At 44.9% G+C, this 27195-nt stretch overlaps 2 protein-coding genes and 1 long non-coding RNA gene across 3 annotated transcripts in view; 2 read left to right on the top strand and 1 right to left on the bottom strand.

The window, feature by feature from the left end:
* spo11 (SPO11 initiator of meiotic double stranded breaks) overlaps positions 1-7761 on the top strand; it is an 81597-nt gene extending 73836 nt beyond the window's left edge. The window contains exon 13 of the mRNA XM_043676980.2: positions 1082-7761. Coding sequence (XP_043532915.1) covers positions 1082-1201 — 120 coding nt within the window. The 3' untranslated portion in view covers positions 1202-7761. The remainder of the gene's footprint in view (positions 1-1081) is intronic.
* A 679-nt stretch (positions 7762-8440) lies between these two features.
* LOC148147682 (uncharacterized) overlaps positions 8441-27195 on the bottom strand; it is a 59232-nt gene continuing 40477 nt past the window's right edge. Inside the window, exons 2-3 of the long non-coding RNA XR_015759624.1 lie at positions 12162-12347; positions 8441-10052 (exon numbers count right to left, since the gene is read on the bottom strand). This is a non-coding gene — a long non-coding RNA (uncharacterized LOC148147682). The remainder of the gene's footprint in view (positions 10053-12161; positions 12348-27195) is intronic.
* rae1 (ribonucleic acid export 1) overlaps positions 20870-27195 on the top strand; it is a 41735-nt gene continuing 35409 nt past the window's right edge. Inside the window, exons 1-2 of the mRNA XM_087995020.1 lie at positions 20870-21001; positions 23158-23249. Of these exons, the coding sequence (XP_087851146.1) occupies positions 23166-23249 (84 nt within the window). The 5' untranslated portion in view covers positions 20870-21001; positions 23158-23165. The remainder of the gene's footprint in view (positions 21002-23157; positions 23250-27195) is intronic.

Here is a 27195-nt window from a genome sequence, read left to right as displayed (position 1 = left end):
TTTGTTTCCAGTCCACTTTATCCAAATCCCCCCATATCTCTTGTTTAAGCATAGGACCCTGGTACCGGATTTATTCTCCATCTGTATTCTAGATTCAACCATATTACCAAATCCTTCAGTTCCATGGCTTTCTGCAGCCTTCCTGCATTTAAATACTATTCAATTCCTGTATTTGTCCTGCCAAGTGCATAACCTCACTTTCCCACATTATATTCCATCATCCACAGACTTGGGTATAGTATATCACTTTCATTATCCAAGCCATTAATTTAAAGGTAAATAATTGTTGTCTCAGCATTGATCCGTGTGACCAGTGTCGTACAGAACAAAACTGCAAGTGAAAAAACAGTGTAATTATATGCTAAGGCAAATATTAATTTAAAATACTTGTGTACCCAGATAGATACACTATAAAAGAGCATCTTTATTCAGTCATGCCCCTGCCATTATCAATGGGGAAATAAAAAATCAGGTCTGGAGATGATCTCACGATATGTTGATCTGTGGGCAGCAAATCAGTGTACGATGAGGAGTGGGTATATGTCAATCTCCCAAAGCATCTTGTATTCAGAATGGAGGAGAAAGTGAGGTCTGCAGATGCTGGAGATCAGAGCTGGAAATGTGTTGCTGGAAAGGCGCAGCAGGTCAGGCAGCATCCAGGGAACAGGAGAATCGACGTTTCGGGCATAAGCCCTTCTTCAGGTATTCAGAATGTCAATTAGTTCACTCACTGATAAAGTAGCACCTTTTCATTCAGATATATCATTGCATTCTATTACTAGGAGAAAGTGAGGGCTGCAGATGCTGGAGCTCAGTTGAGAGTGTGGTGCTGGAAAAGCACAGAAGGACAGGCGACATCTGAGGAGAAGGAGAATCGATGTTTCCGGCATAAGCCTTTCCTGATGAAGGGCTTATGCCCAAAACATTGATTCTCCTGCTGCTCTCATGCTGCCTAATCTGCTGTGCTTTACCAACACCATGCTGTTGATTGCATTCTGTTACTGCCATAAATTACAGCATGTTACAAATATGTGAATTGCTACAGCAAACACGCTACTAAAAAATCTTTTATTCTTTTCAGATGGAAATTATGGAGACGTGTAAAGTGAAGGCTGAAATACAGGCCCTGGAATCTATTTCTTCTGACTACCTGACAAGAGTATACTTACCAAACAAACTCAAGTTTGGTGGATGGATATAACAAAACTGTCTGTGTTATTTGAAGTGATGTATTCATACATTTGACTGTATTCAAGTGAATTACATGTCTGATTTGAGTTGACATGCCAGCTGTTCAGCTTTTATGTTGTTTGATGTAACACCAATTGATTGTTAGTTGATGTGGTGCTGAGGTGTTGTCATCTCTGACTGAGTTGGTTTGTCAGATGTTTAGCACTTTTGCTCAGATTGCTGGTTAGTTATTCAGCCTTTTGTTTTGTTGTCTTGGTGAAGTTGAAATTTTGGTCAGATGTATCTATTCACTTGGTGAGTAAGCTGAAATATACCTGTTCAGTTGATGTGTCTGCTGTAAACTAGTTGGCGCACCAGTTATTGAGTGGTGTGGTTGGCTTTTTTATTTGCTGTTAGTGTTAAGGTCAACTCCACTGAAAGTAGTAACATATTCCATGGAATACATTAATTTGTAGTTTTAAGATCCACGAATACCTAGAGCAGTTGTACTTCATTATCGAACATTTTCACTTTCAAGTTTGTGACTGATTTCCAAAATAAATAGGATAATTGTTATACGTAAACGATAGTATTCAGTCACTACTTAAGGACTCAGATTATGTTATGAACAGTAATGACAAAGCCACAGTGGTTTCTAATGATAAGAAAATGAAAAGATTAGGTGGAAGGCATGTGCCCAATAGCTGTGACCTCACCGTGACAAGGGAACAATCCTTTCCCTTGCAGGAGAGGATCAGAACCACTCCTGTAGGGACGCAGAGTCATCGCTGTCCTGGCAACTGACTAAATCTCACTTATTCTTGCACTGAAACACTGACATTAACCTGTGAGTGTCATGCATTGGACACTTGTAACCTGTGGCCATGATGGATCACCCTCCAAGGACCAATGACATGCAACCAGGTACAGGCCCCTTCAACCGCATCTTTGGAACTGGATGCCTCAGTGATGTGCAGCAGGAGGGAGAAGAGAAGTATACTGAAGGCATGAGGGCCACAGCTCACAGTATGTACATAGTTAGTTATGATTGTAAATGTTTGTTATACATTCATATGGCTGTCCCTGTCTGTGTTGGACTTATGTGCTCCATTGTGCTCCACAGCATCACTGCCATGGCAGTAATGAGATGCAATATTTGGGGTCTGTGAAGAACAACAGTAGCAAAGCGTCTATATGTGCTTGGCTCACCTGATGCTTCAGGCCTCCCTTTCAACATTGCCTATTATCTGGCTAAGAAATGCATATATCAGGCAATACCCTGGCAGTGATGTTAAATGGGAGGTGCAGCACTGAGAGAGGGGCAATGCTGCAGGTTTACCAGGGAGTAGGCACCCTGCACGTTTGACCCGCCAATGTAGGGTCCTAGAGATGTACAGCACAGAAACAGATCCTTCGGTCCAACTAGTCAGTGTCAATGAGATATCCTAAGTTAATCCAGTCCCATTTTCCAGCACATGACCCATGTCTCTTGCAACCCTCCCTTTCCACATACCCATCCAAGTGCCTTTTAAATTTTGTAATTGTACCAGCCTCCACCACTTCCACTGGCAGCTCATTCCATATACATGCCACCCTCTGTGTGGAAAATGTTGCCCCTTAGGTCCCTTTAATATCTTCTCCTCTCACCCCAAACCTATGCCCTCTAGTTCTGGACTCCTCCACTCAGGAAAAAGACTTTGTCTGTTTACCCTATCCATGCCCCTCATGGTTTTATAAACCTCTGTAAGGTCACCCCTCAGCCCCAGTCTGTTCAAGCCTCTCCCAATAGCTCAAATCCTCCAACTCTGGCAACATCCTTGCAAATCTTTTCTGAACCCTTTCAAGTTTCACAACACCCTTCTTATAGGGGGAGACCGGAATTGCACACAATAATACAAAAATAGTCGAACAATGTCCTGTACAGCTGCAACATGATCTCCCAACTCCTGTACTCAATACTCTGACCAATGAAGGAAAGCATACTAAATGTCTTCTTCACTATCCTATCTACCTGGACTCCCTTTTCAAGGAGCTATGAACCTGCACTCCAAGGTCTCTTTGTTCAGCAGCACACCTTACTAAGTATATAAGCCCTGCCCTGCTTTGCCTTTACAAAATGCAGCACCTCACATTTATCTAAATTAAGCTCCATTTGCCACTCCTCGGCCCATTGGCCCAACTGATCAAGATCTTGTACGGTGAGGTAAACTTCTTCGCTGTTCACTACACCTCCAATTTTGGTGTAATCTGCAAACTTACTTACTATAGCACCTATGTTCACATCTAAATCATTCATATAAATGACGAAAAGAAGTGGACCCAGCACCAATCCTTGTGGCACTCCACTGGTCACAGGCCTCCAGTCTAAAAGGCAACCCTCCACAACTACTCTCTGTCTTCCACCTTCAAGCCAGTTCTGTATCCAAATGGCTACTTCTCCCTATAATCTGAGATCTAACCTTGCTAACCAGTCTACCATGAGGAACCTTGTCGAACACCTTGCTGAAGTCCATATAGATCACATCCACCGCTCTAACCTCTTCCTTCCTCTTTGTTACATCTTCAGAAAACTCAATCAAGTTAGTGAGACATAATTTCCCATGCACAAAGTCTTGGTGACTATCCTTAATCAGTCCTTTCCTATCCAAATGCATGTAAATCCTATCCCTCAGGATTCCCTTCAACAACTTGGCCACCACCAGTGTCAGGCTGAATGGTTTCTGGTTCCCTGGCTTGTCCTTCCCACCTTTCTTAGGACGTGGCACCACATTAGCCAACCTCCAGTCTTCCGGCACTTCACTTGTAACTATTGATGATCCAAATATCTCAGCAAGGGGCTCAGGAATCACTTCCCTCACTTCCCATAGAGATCTAGGGTACACCTGATCAGGTCTTGGGCATTTTATCCACCGTTCTGCGTTGTAAGACATCCAGCACCACCAGCTCTGTAACATGGACATTTTTCAAGATGTCACCATCTATTTACCCACATTCCGACTGTCATCCTGGCTGAAGTGTTCACCTGTATTACTCAGTGACTGGTTGCAGATGCAGCCCCCTCCTTCACATGTCAACACGTTTCCAAGACTTCCCTGGCTGTTCTCAGAAACATTGTGCACTTTCCATGTCCTTTATGACTGCTACAACAGTGAGCTTTCCTCTGCACTGACTTCCAGCCTCACTCTTAACACGCCACTCAGGCATCGAGTATAACCCTCCTTTCTATGTGCCTTCCATGAACTCCACAGTCTTCACACTTCCCCAGTTCATCTCCCAAGTCATGTGCATGCACTATATCCGTATACTTGCTCCCCTTCCCTCTTCAGTTCTGTGAATGAAGGAGTGGAACAACTGTGGCCCATCCCCTTGAGTGATCTGACCTGCCTAAGGCAGCCCACACCCCTGTCTGATGTACACACTGGCTTGCTGTGGATCTTCTAAATTGACCACAGCTGGAGAAATCAGGCCCAAGAGAAAATTGACCAAACTAAATTAAACTTCAGCCAGCACCTCTCAGCTAAGGAGAAGAACGGAAACAAGATCCAAGAGGCCACAAATATTCAGGGGGATCCAGTTAGAATCAGCCTGAGGGTTGTGTAATGGAGGAGTTCTAATCAGACATCCAGGCATCTTGACTTCCAGCCAATGCCTGAGGATATGTACCGCACACCTCCCAAATATGGCAACAGTGTGGGTTGTTGACATGTCGCAGTGCATGCTTTGCCCACCCCATTGTCCAAAGGCCAGATAATGTTCAGGAGGTCTGGGGCAAAGGGGAATAAAAACACACCTGGATGTCAACCCCTCAACGAAGACACAACCTGGACCAGCAGTGGAGCTCTGACCATCTGGAGAGAGACACAGAGAGACTACATCCTGACCCCTACAAGACCCACCTTAGTGGAAGAGGGCCAGCCCTACATCAGGAAAGGAGATTCCCACAGGCCAGCTCCAACATGTAGATCACTGCAGGTAATAGCTTTTCTCAGATGGATTGAGCTAGATAAAGAATAAACACTTGCAATTTGGGAAATGCTCACGATGTTTTTAATAAGGAATATTTTGTTAATAAAATCAAGATGAACCACAAACCGAATTCTGTTTGTTTGCCTCACCAAGAGTGCTTGGGTAAAGTGTTTTTAATACATAGAATAGGGCCCCTTAAAAATCAACAAGGCTGTCTATGCGTGGAACAGCAAGAGATGGGTGAGATACTAAATGAGTATTTTGCTTCAATGTTTACTGTGGAGAAGGATATGTAAGCTAAAGAACTTGGAGAAATACCTAGTGATATCTTGAAAAATGTCTATATTTCACAGGAGATGGTGTTGGATGTATTAAAACACATAAAGGAATAAATCCCAAGGACCTGAACCTAGAACTTTGTGGGAAGCTAGGGAAATGGTTGCTGGGCCCAATATTTGTATCAGTAACAGCCACAGGTGAGGTGCCAGAAGAATTTAAGGTGATTAATGTGGTGCCATTATTTAAGAAAAGTGATAAGGAAAAGTCAAGGAACTACAAACCGGTAAGCCTGTTCAGTGGTGGTAAGTTGTTGGAGGGGATTCTGAGGGACAGGATTTACATGTATTTGGAAAAGCAAAGACTGATTAGTGTAATGAAGATGTAGGGGTACTGTGCCTTTAAGAGAGTTGAAAAGCTAGCAGGAGTTGTAAATAGTTGTTAGTTAATTATTCTCTGTTAGACAAAAAGAAGTTAGTAATTTTTACTTTAAATAATGACTTTTGGGATAGTTCCTTGATTCTTGAATTTTAACAGATTACAGCATGGGGTTGTCTTTTCTGTGTTGCTGGTTTAAATTAGCAGAGGGATTTACTCCATGGTCGGTGGAGTAGTGGACAGCGTGGAAGAATATTAGAGGTTGCAGGGGGACTTGGATAAATTGCAGAATTGGGCTGAGAGGTGGCAAATGGAGTTCAATGCAGCTAAATGTGAGGTAATTCACTTGGGAAGAATAACAGGAAGGCAGAGTACTGGGTCGATGGAAAGATTCTTGGTAGTGTGGATGTGCAGATGGATCTTGGAGTCCATTTTCATAGATCCCTGAAAGTTGCCACCCAGGTGGATCGTGCTGTTAAGAAGGCATACGGTATGTTAGGTTTCATTCGTAGTGGGATTGAGTTCCGGAGTTCCGCAATATCATGCTGCAACTATACAAAACGCTGGTGTGGCCACACTTGGAATATTGTGTACAGTTCTGGTCCCCATATTTCGGGAAGGATGTGGATGCATTGGAAAAGATGCAGAGGAGATTTACCAGGATGTTGCCTGGTCTGGAGGGAAGGTCTTATGAGGAAAGGCTGAGAGACTTGAACCTGTTCTCATTGGCAAGAAGAAGGCAAAGAGGGGATTTGATAGAGACATACAAGATGATCAGAGGATTAGATAGTGTAGACAGCAAAAGTCTTTTTCCTAGGAAGATGATGTTAGCATGTACGAGGGGACATAACTACAAATTGAGGGGTGATAGATTTAAGACAGATGTCAGAGGCAGGTTCTTTATGCAGAGAGTGGTAAGGGTGTGGAATGCCCTACCTGTTAATGTAGTCAACTCAGCTACATTAGGGAGATTTAAACAATCCTTAGATTTTGGGATAGTGTAGGGGGACGAGCTGAGAATAGTTCACAGGTCGATGCAACATTGAGGGCCGAAGGGCCTTTTCTGCGCTGTATTGTTCAATATTCTATGTTCTACATCATAACAATTAGGGATAGCCAACGTGGCTTTGTGATTGGGAAATCATGTCTCACCATCTTGATTTGGCTTTTTGAAATGACAAAGAAAACAGATGAAGACAGAGTGCTGAATGTTGGATTTCAGCAAGGTTCCACATAGTAGACTGGTTAGCAAGGTTAGATCACATGGTATCCAAGGAGAGCTAGTCATTTGGATACAAAATTGGCTTGAAGATAGGAGACAGAAGGTGGTGGGAGGGGTGTTGTTTTTCAGACTGGAGGCCTGTGACCAGTGGTTTACCGTAAAGATCAGTGCTGGGTCCATTGTGTTTTGCTATTTCTCTAAATGATTTGAATATGCTTAGTAAGTTTGCAGGTGATATCAAAATTGGTGGTATAGTAGACAGTGATGAAGGTTATCTCACAGTACAATAGGACTTTGGTCAGATCGGCCAAGGAGTAGAAAATGGAGTTGAACTTAGATAATGTGAGATTTTGCATTTTGTTAAGATAAATCAGGACAGGACTTATAAACTTAATGGTAGGGTGCTGGGGAGTGTTGCCGAACAAAGGGACCTTCGGTTGCAGGTTCATAGTTCCGTGAAAGTGGACAGCATAGTGAACATTTGGTACATTTGCCTTAATTGGTCAGTGCATTGAGTGTAGGAGTTGGGATGTCATGTTGTGGGTGTACAGGATATTGGGTAGGTAACTTTTGGAATACTGTGTTCATTTCTGATCTCCCTGATATAGGAAGGATGTTGTTAAACCTAAAAGGGTGCAGAAAAGTTTACAAGGATGTTGCCAGAGTTGGAGGATTTGAGCTATAGGGAGAGGTTGAATCGTCTGGGGCTGTTTTCCAATGGACTGTTGGAGGCTGAGAGGTGACATTATGGAGACTTATAAAATCATGAGGGGCATGGATATCCTGGGGAAAAGACCTTGGCTATTCATCTATCCATGCCCCTCATGATTTTAGAAGTCTCTATAAGGTCACCCCTCAGCCTCCAACAGTCTAAAACTAGAGGGCATAGGTTTAAGGTGAGAGGTGAAAGATTTAAAAGAAACCCAGGGAGGAACATTTTCAGGCATGGATGAGTTGGACCGAAGGGTGGACAAAGTTAAAAATCACACAATACCAGGTTATAGTCCAACAAGTTTATTTGGAAGCACTAACGTTCGGAGTGCTGCTCCTTTACAGGAGGTTGTGGAGCATAGGATCATAAGACACAGAATTTATAGGAAAAGATTACAGTGTCATGGATTGGGTCACAGACTCTGACCTCACACCTTTGTCTAAGGTGAGATGTCAATTTTTTGTTATAAAACCTTAAATTATCTCAAGAAGGTGACTTAAAAGAAGTTCTGGGATTACATATTAATGAGGTCTGCAGATGCTGGAGATCAAAGTTGAAACTTTATTGCTGGAACAGCACAGCAGGTCAGGCAGCATCCAGGGAACAGGAGATTCGACGTTTCGGGCACAGGCCCTTCTTCGGCCTGTGCCCGAAACGTCGAATCTCCTGTTCCCTGGATGCTGCCTGACCTGCTGTGCTGTTCCAGCAATAAAGTTTCAACTTTGATCTCCAGCATCTGCAGACCTCACTTTCTCCTCGAAGATTTCAACCTACTGCGAATCCTCTTACAAGGATGCCTTCCTTGAAGAAGCTCTCTGCCTCTCTCTACAAAGATTTCAGTGAGTCCCTCTCTCACTGCACACCCCAGGTCATCTCCTCTGCACAGAAGCTCTTCAGCCACATTCTGAAGCAGACTCGTTACCACAGCCATATCTCCTTTCTCAGCACCTGCCTACGGAACCGACTGATCCCCCATGGACTCCAGATCACCTTCCGACCATTCCTGAAGAAGGGCCTGTGCCCGAAACGTCGAATCTCCTGTTCCCTGGATGCTGCCTGACCTGCTGTGCTGTTCCAGCAATAAAGTTTCAACTTACATATTAATGAACCAAAGCCTGCATTCTAAAAGACGAAAGATTTAACAATCAAGGTTTGATCAATATATCACTGTGTAACACTGTAATCGTTTGCTATAAATTCTGTGTCTTATGATCCAGTACTCCACAAACACTCAATGAAGGAGCAGCGCTCCAAAAGCTAGTGTTTCCAAATAAACCTGTTGGATGATAACCTGGTATTGTCTGATTTTTAACTTTGTCCACCCCAGTCCAACACCAGCTCCTCCACATCATGGACCGAAGGGTCTGTTTCCATGTTGCATAACTCTATGCTCTATGACTCTACTTTCCAAGGTAGTGCATTCCAAATTCCCACCAAATGCTGAGTGAAAAAGGTTTTCCCCCTGATCTCCTGTGAATCTCCTGCTCCTTACCATAAAACTATGGCCTCTTGTGATTGACCCCTCAACCGAGGGGAACAGCAGCTTTCAATTCACCCTGTCTACTCATAATCTTATATACATCAATCATGTCCACCCTCAATCTTGGTATAAAAAACAACAATCCAAGCCTATCCAGTCTCTTGTTATAGTTCAATTTCTCCATTCCAGCTAACATCCTGGTGAACCTCCCCTGCACCCCCTCTAGCTCTATCACATCCTTCCTGTGGTGAGGTGACAAGAACTGCTTACAGTACTCCAGTTGTGGCTGAGGAGAAAGTGAGGACTGCAGATGTTGGAGATCAGAGTCAAAACGTGTGGTGCTCGAAAAGCACAGCAGATCAGGCAGCATCCGAGGAGCAGGAGAGTCAATGTTTCGAGCATACATTCTTCATCAGGAATGTGGGGGGCCCAAGGGGGCTGAGAGATAAATGGGAAGGAGGTGGGGCTAGGGAAAGGTAGCTGGGAATGCGGTAGGTAGAAGGTTGGGGTGAAGGTGATAGGTCGGAGAGGAGGGTGGAGCGGATAGGTGGGAAGGAAGATGGACAGGTAGGACAGTTCAAGAGGGCACTGCCGAGTTGGAGGTTTGGATCTGGGATAAGATTGGGGAAGGGGAGATGAGGAAACTGGTGAAATCGACATTGATCCCGTCTTGTTGGAAGGTCCCGAAGTGGAAGATGAAGCGTTCTTCATCCATTCGTCGGGTAGCTAGAATTTGGCGATGGAGGAGGCCCAGGACCTGCATGTCCTTGATGTAGTGGGAGGGGGAGTTGAAGTGTTCAGCCACGAGGCGGTGGGGTTGGTTTGTGCATGTGTCCCAGAGATGTTGTCTGAAATAGATTAGATTAGATTACTTACAGTGTGGAAACAGGCTCTTCGGCCCAACAAGTCCACACCGACCCTCCGAAGAGCAACCCACCCAGACCCATTCCCCTACATTTACCACTTCACCTAACACTACGGGCAATTTAGCATGGCCAATTCACCTAGCCTGCACATTTTTGGACTGTGGGAGGAAACTGGAGCATCTGGAGGAAACCCACACAGACACGGGGAGAATGTGCAAACTCCACACAGTCTTCAAGGACCGCAATTTCCCCCCAGACGTGGTCGACGATGCCCTCCACTGCATCTCTTCCACTTCCCGCTCCTCCGCCCTTGAGCCCCGCCCCTCCAACCGCCACCAGGACAGAACCCCACTGGTCCTCACCTACCACCCCACCAACCTCCATGTACAGCGGATCATCTGCCGTCATTTCCGCCACCTCCAAACGGACCCCACCACCAGGGATATATTTCCCTCCCCTCCCCTATCAGCATTCCGAAAAGACCACTCCCTCCGTGACTCCCTCGTCAGGTCCACACCCCCCACCAACCCAACCTCCACTCCCGGCACCTTCCCCTGCAACCGCAAGAAATGCAAAACTTGCGCCCACACCTCTCCCCTTACTTCCCTCCAAGGCCCCAAGGGACACTTCCATATCTGCCACAAATTCACCTGCACCTCCACACACATCATCTATTGCATCCGCCGCACCCGATGTGGCCTCCTCTACATTGGGGAGACAGGCCGCCTACTTGCGGAACGGTTCAGAGAACACCTCTGGGACACCCGGACCAACCAACCCAACCACCCTGCGGCTCAACACTTCAACTCCCCCTCCCACTCCACCAAGGACATGCAGGTCCTTGGACTCCTTCATCGCCAGACCATAGCAACACGACGGTTGGAGGAAGAGCGCCTCATTTACATAGAACATAGAACATAGAAGAATACAGCGCAGTACAGGCCCTTTGGCCCTCGATGTTGCGCCGATCCAAGCCCACCTAACCTATACTAACCCACTATCCTCCATATACCTATCCAATGCCCGCTTAAATGCCCATAAAGAGGGAGAGTCCACCACTGCTACTGGCAGGGCATTCCATGAACTTACGACTCGCTGAGTGAAGAACCTACCCCTAACTTCAGTCCTATATCTACCCCCCCCCTTAATTTAAAGCTATGCCCCCTTGTAATACCCGACTCCATACACGGGAAAAGGTTCACACTGTCAACCCTATCTAACCCCGTAATCATCTTGTACACCTCAATCAAGTCACCTCTAAACCTTCTTTTCTCTAATGAAAACAGCCCCAAGTGTCTCAGTCTTTCCTCATACGATCTTCCTTCCATACCAGGCAACATCCTGGTAAACCTCCTCTGCACCCGTTCCAGTGCCTCCACATCCTTCCTATAGTATGGCGACCAAAACTGCACACAATATTCCAGATGCGGCCGCACCAGAGTCTTATACAACTGCATCATGACCTCAGGACTCCGGAACTCAATTCCTCTACCAATAAAAGCCAGTACGCCATATGCCTTCCTCACCGCACTATTTACCTGGGTGGCAACTTTCAGAGATCTGTGTACATGGACACCAAGATCCCTCTGCTCATCCACACTACCAAGTATCCGACCATTAGCCCAGTACCCCATCTTTTTGTTATTCTTCCCAAAGTGAATCACCTCACACTTAGCTACATTGAATTCCATTTGCTACCTTTCTGCCCAGCTCTGCAGCTTCTCTATCCTGCTGTAACCTGCCACATCCTTCCTCACTGTCAACAACTCCTCCGACTTTCGTATCATCCGCAAACTTGCTCACCCAACCTTCTAACCCCTCTTCCAGGTCATTTATAAAAATGACAAACAGCAATGGTCCCAAAACAGATCCTTGCGGAACACCGCTTTTGCGCCTAGGAACCCTCCAACCACAAGGGATGAACTCAGATTTCTCCAGTTTCCTCATTTCCCCTCCCCCCACCTTGTCTCAGTCAAATCCCTCGAACTCAGCACCGCCTTCCTAACCTGCAATCTTCTTCCTGACCTCTCCGTCCCCACCCCACTCCGGCCTATCACCCTCAAGCCCCTCCCCCAAGTCCCTCCTCCCTACCTTTTATCTTAGCCTGCTGGACACACTTTCCTCATTCCTGAAGAAGGGCTTATGCCCGAAACGTCGATTCTCCTGTTCCTTGGATGCTGCCTGACCTGCTGCGCTTTTCCAGCAACACATTTTCAGCTGCAACAAGACATAGACAGGATGCAGAGCTGGGCCGAGAAGCAGCAGATGGAGTTCAACCTGGATAAACGTGAAGTGATACATTTTGAAAGTCGAAGTTGAATGTTGAATACAGGGTTAGATTAGATTAGATTAGATTACTTACAGTGTGGAAACAGGCCCTTCGGCCCAACAAGTCCACACCGCCCCGCCGAAGCGCAACCCACCCATACCCCTTCATTTACCCCTTACCTAACACTATGGGCAATTTAGCATGGCCAATTCACCTGACCTGCACATCTTTGGACTGTGGGAGGAAACCGGAGCACCTGGAGGAAACCCACGCAGACATGGGGAGAATTTGCAAACTCCACACAGTCAGTCGCCTGAGGCGGGAATTGAACCCGGGTCTCTGGCGCTGTGAGGCAGCAGTGCTGACCACTGTGCCACCGTGTCGCCCAAAGACAGGATTCTTGGCAGTGTGGGGAACATTTATATAGATTCCTCAAAGTTGCCACCCAAGTTGATAGGGCTGTTAAGAAGGTGTACAGTATTTTGGCTTACATTAACAGGGGAATGGAGTTGAAGAGCCGTGAGGTTTTGCTGCTGCTCTATAAAACCCTGGTCTGACCACACTTGGAATATTGTGTCCAGTTTTGGTCGCCTCATTATAGGAAGGATGTAGGTGCTTTCAAGAGGGTGCAGAGGATATTTACCAGGACTTTGCCTTGATTGGAGGACTTGTCTTATGCAGAGAGGTTGAGTGAACTGGGGCTTTTCACATTGGAGAGAAGAAGGAAGAGAGGTGACTTGGTAGGGGTGTACAAGGTAATGGGAGGCATAGAGAGAGTGGATAGTCAGAGACTTTTCCCCAGGGCAGATATGGCTGTCATGAGGGGGTCATAATTATAAGGTGATTGGAGGAAGGTTTAGGGGAGATGTCAGAGGTAGGTTCTTTACACAGAGAATGGTGGTTGTGTGGAATGCACTGCCAGCAATGGTAGCAGAGTCAGAGACATTAGGGACATTTAACTACTGCTGGACAAGCAAATGGATTGCTGTAAATTGAGGGGTGTGTAGATTAAGCTGCCCTTAAATTAAGATAAATGCTTGGCACAACATCGTGGGCCAAAGGGCCTGTACTGTGCTGTACTGTTCTGTATTCAAAATCACCTCCCCTTATTGCAGTAGTTGACTCCTTAATTAATAGTGCTCCACTACCACCCTTTTTACACTCTCTGTCTTGCGTAAAGATCCTGTACCCCAGAATATTGATATTCTGTGTCCCCTCATTGATATTCTGTGTCCCCTCCTGCTGCCAGACTAGTTTAAACTCCTCTTAACAGCACTAGCAAGCCTAGGCTGCAAGGATGTTGGTCCCAAAACAAGATATTGGACATCCAGCCCTATCAAGTATTTGGATATGCACAGAAAGGTATCTCCTGATGAAAGTTAAAAAGAATAAAACAAGCTTTGAGGCATAAGATGGGAATTCAAGATATATGGGTGGATTCACTGAATCAGAAAAAACAATTTTGAAAATTTCTGTTGCATTGTTCAAAACAAATGCCCATGAGTATAAACCAATTAATATTAACGTTTGGTACTTGGTAACGGACCGGGACAAGTGATGGGCTTGTTAGTGGGTGAACATTTTGGTGATGGTGACCACAATTCTGTGACTTTCACCTTGGTTATGGAGAGAGATAGGTGCGTGCAACAGGGTAGGTTTTACAATTGGGGGAAGGGTAAATACGATGCTGTAAGATGGGATCTGAGGAGCATAAGTTGGGAGCATAGGCTGTCAGTGAAGGATATCGTGGAAATGTGGAACTTTTTCAAGGAACAGATACGACGTGTCCTTGATATGTATGTACCTGTCAGGCAGGAAAGAGATGGTCGTGTGAGGGAACCTTGGTTGACGAGGGAGGTTGAATGTCTAGTAAAGAGGAAGAAGGAGGCTTACATAAGGTTGAGGAAACAAGGTTCAGACAGAGTGTTGGAGGGATACAGGATAGCCAGAAGGGACCTGAAGAAAGGGATTAGGAGAGCTAAGAGAGGGCATGAAAAATCTTTGGTGGGTAGGATTAAGGATAACCCCAAGGCATTTTATGCGTATGTGAGAAACATGAGAATGACGACAACGAGGGTAGGTCCGATCAAGGACAGTAGTGGGAGACTGTGTATTGAGTCAGAAGAGATAGGAGAGGTCTTGAATGAGTACTTTTCTTCAGTATTTACAAATGAGAGGGACCATATTGTTGAAGAGGAGAGTGTGAAATGGACTGGTAAGCTAGAAGAGATACTTGTTAGGAAGATGTGTTGGGCATTTTGAAAAACTTGAGGATAGAGAAGTCCCCCGGGCCTGACAGGATATATCCTAGGATTATGTGGGAAGCAAGAGAGGAAATTGCAGTACCATTGGCAATGATCTTTTCATCTTCACTGTCAACGGGGATGGTACCAGGGGACTGGAGAGTGGCGAATGTTGTGCCCCTGTTCAAAAAAGGGAATAGGGATAACCCCGGGAATTACAGGCCAGTTAGTCTTACTTCGGTGGTAGGCAAAGTAATGGAAAGGGTACTGAGGGATACGATTTATGAGTATCTGGAAAGACACTGCTTGATTAGGGACAGCCAGCACGGATTTGTGAAGGGTAGGTCTTATCTTACAAGTCTTATTGAATTCTTTGAGGAGGTGACCAAGCATGTGGATGAGGGTAGAGCAGTGGATTAGATTAGATTACTTACAGTGTGGAAACAGGCCCTTCGGCCCAACAAGTCCACACCGCCCCGCCGAAGCGCAACCCACCCATACCCCTACATTTACCCCTTACCTAACACTATGGGCAATTTAGCATGGTCAATTCACCTGGCCTGCACATCTTTGGACTGTGGGAGAAAACCGGAGCACCCGGAGGAAACCCACGCAGACACGGGGAGAATGTGCAAACTCCACACAGTCAGTCGCCTGAGGCGGGAATTGAACCCGGATCTCTGGTGCTGTGAGGCAGCAGTGCTAACCACTGTGCCACTGTGCCGCCCATGTAGTGTACATGGATTTTAGTAAGACATTTAATAAGGTTCCCCATGGTAGGCTCATGCAGAAAGTCAGGAGGCATGGGATAGAGGGAAATTTGGCCAGTTGGATAGAAAACTGGCTAACCGGTCGAAGTCAGAGAGTGGTGGTAGATGGTAAATATTCAGCCTGGAGCCCAGTTACAAGTGGAGTTCCGCAGGGATCAGTTCTGGGTCCTCTGCTGTTTGTAATTTTTATTAATGACTTGGAAGAGGGAGTCAAAGGGTGGGTCAATAAATTTGCAGATGATACGAAGATTGGTGGAGTTGTGGATAGTGAGGAGGGCTGTTGTCGGCTGCAAAGGGACTTAGATATGATGCAGAGCTGGGCTGAGGAGTGGCAGATGGAGTTCAACCCTGTCAAGTGTGAGGTTGTCCATTTTGGAAGGAAAAATAAGAATGCGGAATACAGGGTTAACGGTAGGGTTCTTTGTAAGGTGGAGGAGCAGAGGGATCTTGGAGTCTATGTTCATAGATCTTTGAAAGTTGCCACTCAGGTGGGTAGAGCTTGTAAGAAGGCCTATGGTGTATTAGCGTTCATTAGCAGAGGGATTGAACTCAAGAGTCGTGAAGTGATGTTGCAGCTGTACAGGACCTTGGTAAGGCCACATTTGGAGTACTGTGTGCAGTTCTGGTCGCCTCACTTTAGGAAAGATGTGGAAGCTTTGGAGAGGGTGCAGAGAAGATTTACCAGGATGTTGCCTGGAATGGAGAATAGGTCGTACAAGGATAGGTTGAGAGTGCTAGGCCTTTTCTCATTGGAACGGCGAAGGATGAGGGGTGACTTGATAGAGGTTTATAAGATGATCAGAGGAATAGATAGAGTAGACAGTCAGAGACATTTTCCCCGGGGACAACAGAGTGTTACAAGGGATATAAATTTAAGGTGAAGGGTGGAAGGTATGGGGGGGATGTCAGGGGTAGGTTCTTTACCCAGAGAGTGGTGGGGCATGGAAGTGGCAGAGTCAGAATCATTGGTGATCTTTAAGCGGCAATTGGATAGGTACATGGATGGGTGCTTAAGCTAGGACAAATGTTCGGCACAACATCGTGGGCTGAAGGGCCTGTTCTGTGCTGTATTGTTCTATGTTCTATGTTCTATGTTCTATGTAACGTTGCATTTCTGCAGGGAGACCAGCTCAAGAGGGATGTGTTCCTTCATCCTGCAATAGAAGCACGAAACACAGTGGTGACAGTCTGGAAGTTAAAGAAATGTGTGCATGGTCCAAATGATACCTCAAGATTTTTGTACTCCTCAGTAAGGTCTATTTCATTAAAACCGGGTGGTCTTCAGTTAAAAGCAAACCATACCATGTTTTAAGGGCCAGGTTTGCAGATTTAAAAGAGATGCTGGAGAGTGGAGACATTAGTACTCAGCTATTTGATAGCTTTACAAAGTAAGGAATGAGTTCAGCAAAACCTTTGGAATTGCTAGAATAAGGAAGCTTGGAAGTTTACTGTTGTAAAGAATGTAATCTGGGAATATAATCTTGACATTTTATATGTTTTTACACGTTATTATCGATTGATTTATCTAAAACTAAAAAGGGAAATCTGTTATTGCCTCATGTGGTCTGAAGGAATGCCCTTACGGAAGGGGATTTTTAAATTCAGAGTTATATGGGTTTGAATTACTTGTACAAATACAGTAATCGTGGGTGAGAGTTTATGGAGTGTGACTACATGAAATAAAACTCTCATTTAAAAGCATGGCTTTACATTCTATTTAAATACAGTTATCTGATGGAATATAACAGATGCCACTGTATTTTTCTCGATTGTATCTTCAGCCTAGATATTAGTTATGACATTTTTTAAACCAATTTCTCCACCTATCTGTTACTGGAATTATTTTTAAGTACACAGGGAGCACAAGGGTGATATTGAACATGGCAAATTAAAATGTTCTTTTATTTATCTGTAGACAGCAACATATTTTAACTGAAACAATTCATTTCTGCAGTGACTTTCTGCTTTGAACTCTTGACTTGCTATTATTTTATACACTAATCCGATCCTCAGGACATCCCAAAGTAAATTGCAGCCAATGAAATAGAATTCTAACATGTAACTGTCATTGTCATGTAGGAAATGAGGCAGTCAAATTATGCAGTTACCTTTTCATGTAATAAAGACCAGAAATCTGGTTTTATTTTAAGTGATGTTAATTGTAAGATGAATACTGCCAGGATGTTAAATTTTCTTTCTCAGACTAGATTAACATTGGCTAATTTGTTTGGCTTTCAGTGCTCTGATTGGGTATTTGTCTCTAAGGCTCGGATTGGCTAATTCTGATTCGACTGAACGTTCCAATTTTCAGGAACACACTCAGTTTGAATGCACTTTAGTGTGTATCGCAGAATTAAGTTTCCTGATTGGAAGGATTAATTTCACTAAAAGAAAATCACCTAGTTTCCTGTATGAAAATTGTTCCCTCATTCTCTAATTCTTGCCCCCCCACCAGTTTCCCATTCTGCATCTCTCTTCCCATTTTCCTATTCTCATTCCCGCCTTCTCTAACTGTTCTTCTTTCTCCCCTCCTTAACTCCCATAAATTATCCAAGCCATGGTATCAGGTTTATGGAGTATTACTGGAGCTGCATTCATCCACGTAAGTGAGGAGTATTCCATCACATTCTTTGACTTGAGCCTTCAAATGGTGGACATGGATGCATGTTCTTTGAAACGTTTGGACATAATGGAAGAAGGATGCTCAGGAGTCAGGAAGTGGCTTATTTGCTGTAGGATTCCAAGCCCCTGATCAGCGTGTGGAGCCACAATATTTGCATCACTAATCCCGTTCAGTTTCTAGTCAATGATAACACCAGGATGTTACTAACGGCAAATTCAGTGATAGTAACACCATTAAAACTTGAGAGATAGAGGTTCGATTTTCGCTTTTTGGAAGTGGTCATTGCCTGGTATTTGTATTCCGCAAATAGTACTTTCCTGTCCAGTTCCTCCTTCATTTCAACGTGGGCTGATTCAGTATCTGAGGAGTCGTGAACGACGCTGAACATTGTTTAATCATCAGCGAACATCCTCACTTATGGTGTTATGATGGAGGGAAGGTCACTAATGAAGTAGCTGGAGATGTTTGGGCCTAGGACACTATCCTGAGGAACTTCTACTGAGATGTGCTGGAGCTGAGGTGACTGATCTCCAACAGATTCCTGCGTGCCAAGGACTCCAATCAGTGGACAGCATTCCCCTACCCCAATTTTAATTGATTACAATTTTGCTAGGGCTTGCTGACACCACGCTTAGCTGAATGTGGCCTTGATGTCAACGGCTATCACTCTCACCTCACTCTGGAATGCAGCTTTTTTGTTCATGCTTGAACTAAGACTGTTATGAGGTTAGAAGCGGAGTGGCCTTGGTGGAACTGAAATTGGGTGTCACTGATCTGGCTATTGCTGAGAAGATGCTACTTAATAGCACTGAAGTGAATTGAATTGAATGATTTATTGTCACTTGTGTTTCACAAATAAATGCAGTCAAAAGTAATATGTTGCCACACTCCGGTGCCATTTTGACTTACAGAAGATAAGACTGAAAGTGAGATATAAAACTTAAAAAAAATTAAACAGTGTTAACGTTCCTCCCTATTTGTGCTCCGCCTGACATTGGGGTGGGGTGGGGTGTGGGGGAGGGATGATGTGTGTTTCTACAACAGGCTCCTGGTCCACCAACACCCCTGCATCACAGTCCATTACAGTATACCAATTCAGCTTCAGCTGCAGCGATGCAGTAAGCCCGATGACATTGTTGATGGTATCTTCCAACATTTTACTGATGATCAAGAAAAGACAGATGGGATAGTAATTGCCTGGATTGATGAATTTGGTTGGATTTGTTCTGCTTTTTGTGTACAGGACGTCCCTGGGCAATTTTCCACATTGCTGAGTAGATGCCAGTGTTCAGGCCGTACTGATACATCTTGACCAGGGGCATACAGTTTGTGTAGCACAGGTCTTCAGTATTATTGCTGAAATATTTTTAGGGCTCATAAGCTTTTGCAGTGTCCAGTGCCTTCAGCTATCTTTTGATATCATGTAAAGTGGCTTGAATTGTTTGATACTGGAGGCTGAAATGGATGATTCTTTCTGCACTTCTGGCTGATGACTGTGGTAAATGCTTCAGCCTTATCTTTTGGACTTCAGCACTATGCTGCTCCATAATTAAGGATGGAGATATTTATAAAGTCTTCCATTCCAGAGAAACGTTTTAAGTATCCACCACCATTCAAGACTGGATGTGGCAAGACTGCTGAGCTTGAATCGATTGGTTGTGGAGTTGTTTAGTTCTGCCTATTATTTGCAGTATATGCTGTTTGACTCTCAAGCAGTCCTGTGTTGTAATTTTACCATATTGATACTTCATTTGTAAGTATGCTGAATGCTGATCCTCACTGCATGCTTGATTAAACCAGGGTTGATCCACTGCTTAATAGAACAAAGGACTGCAGATGCTTAAGATCTGAAAGAAAAACACAGAAATTGCTGGAGAAATGCAGCAAGTGTGGCAGTATCTGTGGAGCGAAAGCAAGTTTTGAATTCAGTGTGACTGTTCCTCAATTCTGAGGATGTTGATTGAACAATGATTTTTGACCAGCATGTAGAAGATCGAAATAAAAGCTGAAAGAACTGCAGATGCTGTAAATTAGAAACACAAACAGAAATGACTGGAAATGCTCAGCAGGTCTGGCAGCATCTATGGAGAGAAATTAGAGTTCATGTTTCAGGTTCAGCGAAATTAATTCTGATTTCTCTCCACAGATGTTGCCAGACGTGCTGAGTTTTCCCAGCAATTTCAGTTTTTGTTTCTGACTTACAGCATCCGCAGTTCTTTCAGTTTTTAATTATATCTTCCAGCATGCTGGTCAAAAAGTCGTTGCTCAACCAACATCTCAAACCAGTCAGAATTCTGAGGAAAGTCAATCACATTGAATTCAAAACTTGCGTTCGCTCCACAGATACTGCCAGACCTGCTGAATTTCTCCAGCGATTTCTGTTAATAGATTTTGAATAGGGGAAGAGAGTTGGTGCATTGTGGAGGCTGAATACTTCTGAAAAAAAAACACTTGAGTCATTAAAATATATATTCAACCTTAAAACTGAAGGGGAAAAAGTAAAGGAATCAAACGTATGGCATGTAAAGGGAAAAGGTAATGGATATAATGAATGTCGAGAAAGGGGAATACAGCAGGGTTTTGAAATCGGAAGTGCAATCGCGGATCGTCCAGACGGTGTTTGGGCAGCTCTGGCGAACCATACTCGAGTGTGTGTGAGAGAGAGAGAGAGAGAGAGGGGGATAGAGACAGGGCCCAGGAGAGGGAAAAATAAAGGGATAGAGAGAGAGGGGGATAGTGAGGAGGCACGGGGGGAGAGAGAGAGAGACAGGGCCGGGAGAGGGGGGAGAGAGGGAGTGAGGGATAGTGAGAGGGCCCGGGGGGAGGGAGGAGAGAGACAGCGAGGCCCAGAGAGGAGAGGGAGGGAGAGAGAGAGAGAGAGAGGAGAGGAGAGGGAGAGAGAGCTGGGGACCATCGGGGGCAGCAGCCCGGGGCCGGGTCAGGGTCAGGGTCAGGGTCAGGGGGGCCTGAAGCATCCAGAGCCGTGTCTCTCTGTCTCTCTGTGTCTGTGCAGTGACAGGCTGCAGGTAACTGTAACATGCACAAACCTGACATTACCTGGTTTGGGTGTTCAGCCTTTGGGGGGGGGGGCTCAGTGCAGAAATGTGGTGTCCCTTCTTTCAGCAAACCCCTCTCGCTGCTGACTGCCAGGGGCGCTCCCTCCCTCTCCCCCTGCCTGCCTGCCTCCCTCTCCCCCTGCCTGCCTGCCTCCCTCCCTCTCTCCCTGCCTGCCTCCCTCCCTCCCTCCCTGCCTGCCTCCCTCCCTCCCTCCCTCCCTCCCTCTCTCCCTCCCTCTCTCCCTCCCTCCCTCCCTCTCTCCCTGCCTGCCTGCCTCCCTCCCTCTCTCCCTGCCTGCCTGCCTCCCTCCCTCTCCCCCTGCCTGCCTGCCTCCCTCCCTCTCCCCCTGCCTGCCTCCCTCCCTCTCCCCCTGCCTGCCTCCCTCCCTCTCCCCCTGCCTGCCTCCCTCCCTCTCCCCCTGCCTGCCTCCCTCCCTCTCCCCCTGCCTGCCTCCCTCCCTGCCTCCCTCCCTGCCTGCCTCCCTCTCCCCCTGCCTGCCTCCCTCCCTCTCCCCCTGCCTGCCTCCCTCCCTCTCCCCCTGCCTGCCTCCCTCCCTCCCTCTCCCCCTGCCTGCCTCCCTCCCTCCCTCTCCCCCTGCCTGCCTCCCTCCCTCTCCCCCTGCCTGCCTCCCTCTCCCCCTGCCTGCCTCCCTCCCTCTCCCCGCCTCCCTCCCTCTCCCCCTGCCTGCCTCCCTCCCTCTCCCCCTGCCTGCCTCCCTCCCTCTCCCCCTGCCTGCCTCCCTCCCTCTCCCCCTACCTGCCTCCCTCCCTCTCCCCCTGCCTGCCTCCCTCCCTCTCCCCCTGCCTGCCTCCCTCTGCTCATGGACCCATCTTCCCCTGTGCAGATGTCCACAGTGTTCATTGGCAAGACCTCTGCTCTTGGGTCACTTGTGGTTTTTACAGGCACCATGTGACCCAGAATTCCACCTGCATTGTGGTTCTGTGCCTGTATTAGCCGCTGCTATCCAGAATTTTGCATACTTGGCTGTTTTTTTAAAAAAATCTTTGTAAGTGGGAATGTTAGAGTTGATCTTTCCTGTCTCTCAAAACACAGGACTGACCTCCGTTAGTAGGAGGATGTGGGGCAGAATGTAGAAGGGAATTACTGCAGATGCTGGAATCTGTACTGAATACAAAAAGTGCTGGACATCAGGGTGCTGCTTGACCGCTCTGGTCTCCAGTATTTTTTGTTTTCCGTCAGGATGTGGGACAGCACTGGGAGCCGTTCAGTTCAATTGTTCTTCAAGGTTGTGAAACTATCCTCATGGCTGCATTTAGCTGTGTACCTCAATAGCTTTCTGTAGTGGCTGCATGCAGAGCTATATTCTGCAGACTAGACCCACTGTCACAGTGCAAAGTGTTTGTTTCATGTGACTCCTATGAAATGCCTTGGGTTTTCATACACAGTTTTCACACCTTGGCTTTTACTTCTTGATTGGTGATGAGGTCTTATCCGAGATGATGTCCACGTATTTTGAGATTGGGTGTGAAGAAGTGGGAAATTTGAAAGTTCCCTCCCCAGCAGTGTTGCTGGGATTTCTAGTTGTAAATAAGGAGCTGAATGGAGCACCAACTCAGGGTGGGATTCCAGGCCCAGATCCTTATAGCTTCTGTAGGAATGAGGATAAATGGAAGCTTTCCCCAGTGATAAATAGCAGCTCCAATCTATGTATGCTTAACGTTGTGATTGATCCTCACTCAGTATGTCATCTCATGATTTGTCAAAACTGAGAAACAATTTGAATGTACATAAATACACAGCTTTTTTTCAGTGTTAGCTTAAATGTAATGTTTGGCAGGAAGTGCTCCCTAACTTTGTCACAAAATCAATTCATGCCTATGAGTCTTTTCCGCACTTAACTTTGACAGTCTTGGTGTGTAACTTATTTTTATGATTCCTTAAAAACAATGGATTTTTTGTTTTAAAAAATTCACAACAGCAAGAAAGACCTGCCAGCCAAATGGTCTACGATGTTTTATTTGCTCCATGTGGACCTCTATCCATCTGAAATCATTTAACTGTATCAGTACCTCGTTTTCTTGAACAGGGCAGTGGTTGTTAAGTCCTGTCTTAATTATAGTCAGCATCTGTAATCATTATTGACTTTAAAATTCATTGTTTGCAGAGTCTAAAATGAGCATATTTGGAACAAGTGGAGGGTTTGGAACTGGGAGCATGTTTGGAGGGACAACAACTGACAACCACAATCCTATGAAGGTATGGTACATTAGGAGGTATACAGCACTGGTACTGAATCTGTTTCGATAAAAACAGATAAGTAGTCACTGCAACTATATATTAAATGGTGAAATGTTATGAATAGTAAGTTTGTTTTTGTCAGCTTAGGCTCAGTTGGTGATCCTTCCATCTGTGGGTGAAAGACCAACACCAGGGACTTGACTGACCGTTGACTGAGGGAATGCTGCTGTGTTTGCACACCATGCTGGTTATCACAGCGTGGCATTATTTAAAAATGAGCAGGTGTATTCTTGGTAATATATATGTGGATGTTATGGGAGGTTGCCAAATTTTCTGCATTTCAACTTTTGTAATACTTCAAAAGGGCTCATTAGGTTGCATTAGGATTAGATGTTGACAATTGTGTAAATTATGACCACTCTTCCCTAATAATTGTTTCACTGAAGAATGCAGTTGATTTTTTTTTGTGTGCATCTCCTTTAAATGTTTTCACAGCCACCCATATTGGCAGAATAGTTTGAAGAGTCTAAACGATAACGCAGTTTAGAGGAAGCATTGGTTACACCTGATTTTCAAGATTTTTCAGTATATGTATTTACATATTAGGGTTTCCACTCAGATCACTAAAGATCATAGTTCTTGATAAAGATTAATGTTGCTAACCTTTTGTGCTTGACTTCAAAATTGTGATCTTCTGTGGAATGCAACCGCAATGTGAAGTGTCTGTTCTTGAGCAAGAGTGAATCAACATAATTGCCGATATTTAGGTATTATTTAGCAATGTGTTTTGTTTTTCCTGATAAATGTCATCTTTTCAAATCTAGGCTTTTCCAATAGGGAAAGAAGACAGTTTCTCAGTTGGAGAAACTATTTCTTATTGTGACTCCATTTTGAGGCTTTAAAATGTGAGAGCAGGGGCCTTTTGGAGTTGGAACACAGTTGTTGTGACTCATTCTGAGCTCATTATTGTGATTGTCATCACACAACTTATAGTCACACCATTTCTGATTGTGACCTCACTTTGGGGAGGCAATGGCCGGTGGTGTTATTGCTAGACTATTAATCCAGAAACTCAACTAAAGTTCTGAAGACACAGGGTCAAATCCTGCCATGGCAGATGGTGAAATTTGAATTCAGTAACAAATTTGTAATTAAGGGTCTAATGATGACTAAGTTGGAAAAACCTATCTGGTTCACTAATGTCCTTTAGGGAAGGAAATCTGTCATTCTTACCTGGTCTGGCCTACCTATGACCTCAGACTCATAACCACTATAGTTGACTCTTAACTACTCCCTGGGCAATTAGGGATGGGCAATAAATGCTGACCTAGCCAGAGACGCCCACATCCTCTGAGTGAATTAAATAACTTTGGGAAGCCCTCACTTATAGAATTAAACCTTGGTGGAAACATATACCTTCATTTTTGGGATTTTGGCACAGAGTTGTTATGGTGTAGTGGAATAGTCATCCAAAGAAATGATCTAAAAAACTCAGGTTCTAGGTTCAAATTCTACTCTCTGGCTGTCATGTTAATTGATTCTGTAAGTGATTCTCTCATCTCAAGTACTGTCTCTCTCCAGTTGGAGCTGCTATCACCAACCCCTCTTTAAATAAATCTTAACTTTCTATCCCTTCAAACAACTAGCCTGTCTCCAAACTCCATTTCTGTCTGAACCATGCTTATTGTTCCTGCATTTCTAGCCTGCTACAAATTAGGTTTATATCCTGCCAGTGTACTGAAGCTGCCCTTAACACAGTCCTGTGTGGCTCTGACCAGGGTCCCTCTTGATCTTTTTGCATCTTTAACACAGGTAGTTGCTCATCATTCTTTTGAGATGCCCCTCTGTTGCCCAACTGGGTGGGACGGACCTCAGCTGGTCCCAACACAGCAAGAGAATCAATTGTTTTAGCTCATCTTTCCTTTCTTGCATCACTCCCTCTGGTGCTTTCAAAAGTCTTCGTCCTATTTCTCAACCAAATGCTGATCCTTGGCAGCACCATCTGAAAACATGATCTCCTGTGTTACAGAGTCATACCCCATGGGAACAGACCCTTCGGTTCAACTAGTCCACACAGACCATGTCTCAAAACTAAACTAGTCCTACTTGCCTGCATTTGGCCCGTATCCCTTCAACCCTTTCCTATTCATGAACTTATCAAAATGTCTTTAAAAATGTTGTTAACTGTACCTGCACCCATAGGTACATGCAGTTTTACTTCACTCCCCTGATCTCGCTGCCTCTGACTTGGATGAGGAAAGTGAATGAATGTACTAGAGCCAAGTTTGGGAATGGCCACAAAAATAGATGTAAAAGCAAGGGGTGAGGATGACACAGAGCCTACTGATGGGTACAGACAAGTTAGCTGAGTGGGCTAAAATTTGGCAAATAGAACATACTGTGGGAAAATGTGAAGTGGTGCACCTTAGCAGGAAGACTACAGGAGCTGAAAAGTATTGAAATGGGGAAAGACTAGAAGGCTACAGAACAGAGATCTGGGAGTTTTCAAAAAGCTAGCATCCAAGTTAAACAAGTAATAGGGAAGGCAAATGGATTGTTCGCCTTTATTTGAAAGGGAATGGATTATAAAAATAGGGAAGTCTTACTAAAACTATACAAATCATTGGTCAGACCACATTTGGAATACAGGTGGTTCTGCTATAATGTGTCAGTTGTATTCCTTTGTAATCTTGCATTATGGAAAACCGCTATAGAAAATTGCACTGTAGAAGGTTGCTAATAGGAAATCACTGTATCATTCATTAGAAACTTTGTGCTATCCAAATAACGTCCATAATTCGTCAACTGTGTTATAGCCTATTCGCACTGACAAAACTTGCGTTAGAGCAGAATGACCTGTACTGTGAACAGTTTTGGGGCCCCTTGTCTTTGAAAAGATATCCTGGCATTGGAGGCAATCCAGACAAGTTTCACTAGGCTGGTTTTGGTTATGGAGGAACTCTCGTCGAGGTGAGATTCAGTAAGTTGTCATCATTGGAATTTAGTAGAGTGAGAGGTGACCTTATCAAAACATACAAGGTGCTTAAGGGACTTGACATGGTACATGCGGAAAAGTTATTTCCCCTTGTGGGAGAAATTCAGACCATTTAAAAAAAAAGGAACAGGAATAAGCCATTTGGTCCCTGGAGTCTGCTTCGTGATTCATGGCTGATCCGACATTCCTCATAACCACTTCCCTGCATTTTCCTTGGTTCCCCGACTGATCAAGAATCTATCTCAACCTTAAATATACACAAGGTCTATACCCCCACAGCTTCCTGTGGCGTGGAATTCCAAAGACACTCAACCGTCTGAGAGAAGAAATTCCTCTTTATCTCAATCTTAAATTGGCGCCCCCGAATTCTGAGACTATGCCCCCAGTCCAGGACTCACCCATGATGGGAAACATCCTCTTTGCATTTCCCTTGTCAGACCACTTAAGAATTTCTATATATTTCAATGAGATGACCTCTTATTCTAAATTACAAGGAGTCTAGTCTCAGCCTGTATAACCTTTGCTCATAATCTCAAAAGGCATAATCTGAAGAGTAAGGAGTCATCCATCTAAGAAAAAGATGAGGAGGAGATTCATGAGGGTGGTGAATCTGTGGTCGTCTTTATCATAAAGAACTCTTGAGGCCGGATTGCTAAATATATCAAGACTGAGATAGATAAAATGTTAATCAGTAAGGGAATCGAAAATCATGGAGAAAAACCAGCAAGGTAACTTATCAGTTCAGACATGATCTCATTGATTAGTGGAGAGTCTTGATGGGTGGTTGCCTTGCTTGTGTTTCTTCATCTTACAGGCCACTTGTCCAACACCCATTATTTAAAGAGGAGAAGTTTCCTCCAAGCTGTTAAGGCCGTTGTTTACCATCTCTGCCGCAAATTCCATCCTTCTCCTGGCCAGATGTCTGAAGCTGTACCAGACTGTATGCAACATTGCTGTCCTATTTGAGAT

Source organism: Chiloscyllium plagiosum, unplaced genomic scaffold (genome assembly GCF_037043375.1).
Source record: "Chiloscyllium plagiosum isolate Xiang-an unplaced genomic scaffold, Cpla_swu_hap1 HiC_scaffold_15, whole genome shotgun sequence".
Lineage (NCBI taxonomy): Eukaryota > Metazoa > Chordata > Chondrichthyes > Orectolobiformes > Hemiscylliidae > Chiloscyllium > Chiloscyllium plagiosum.
This window is presented reverse-complemented; position numbering and strand designations above follow the sequence as displayed.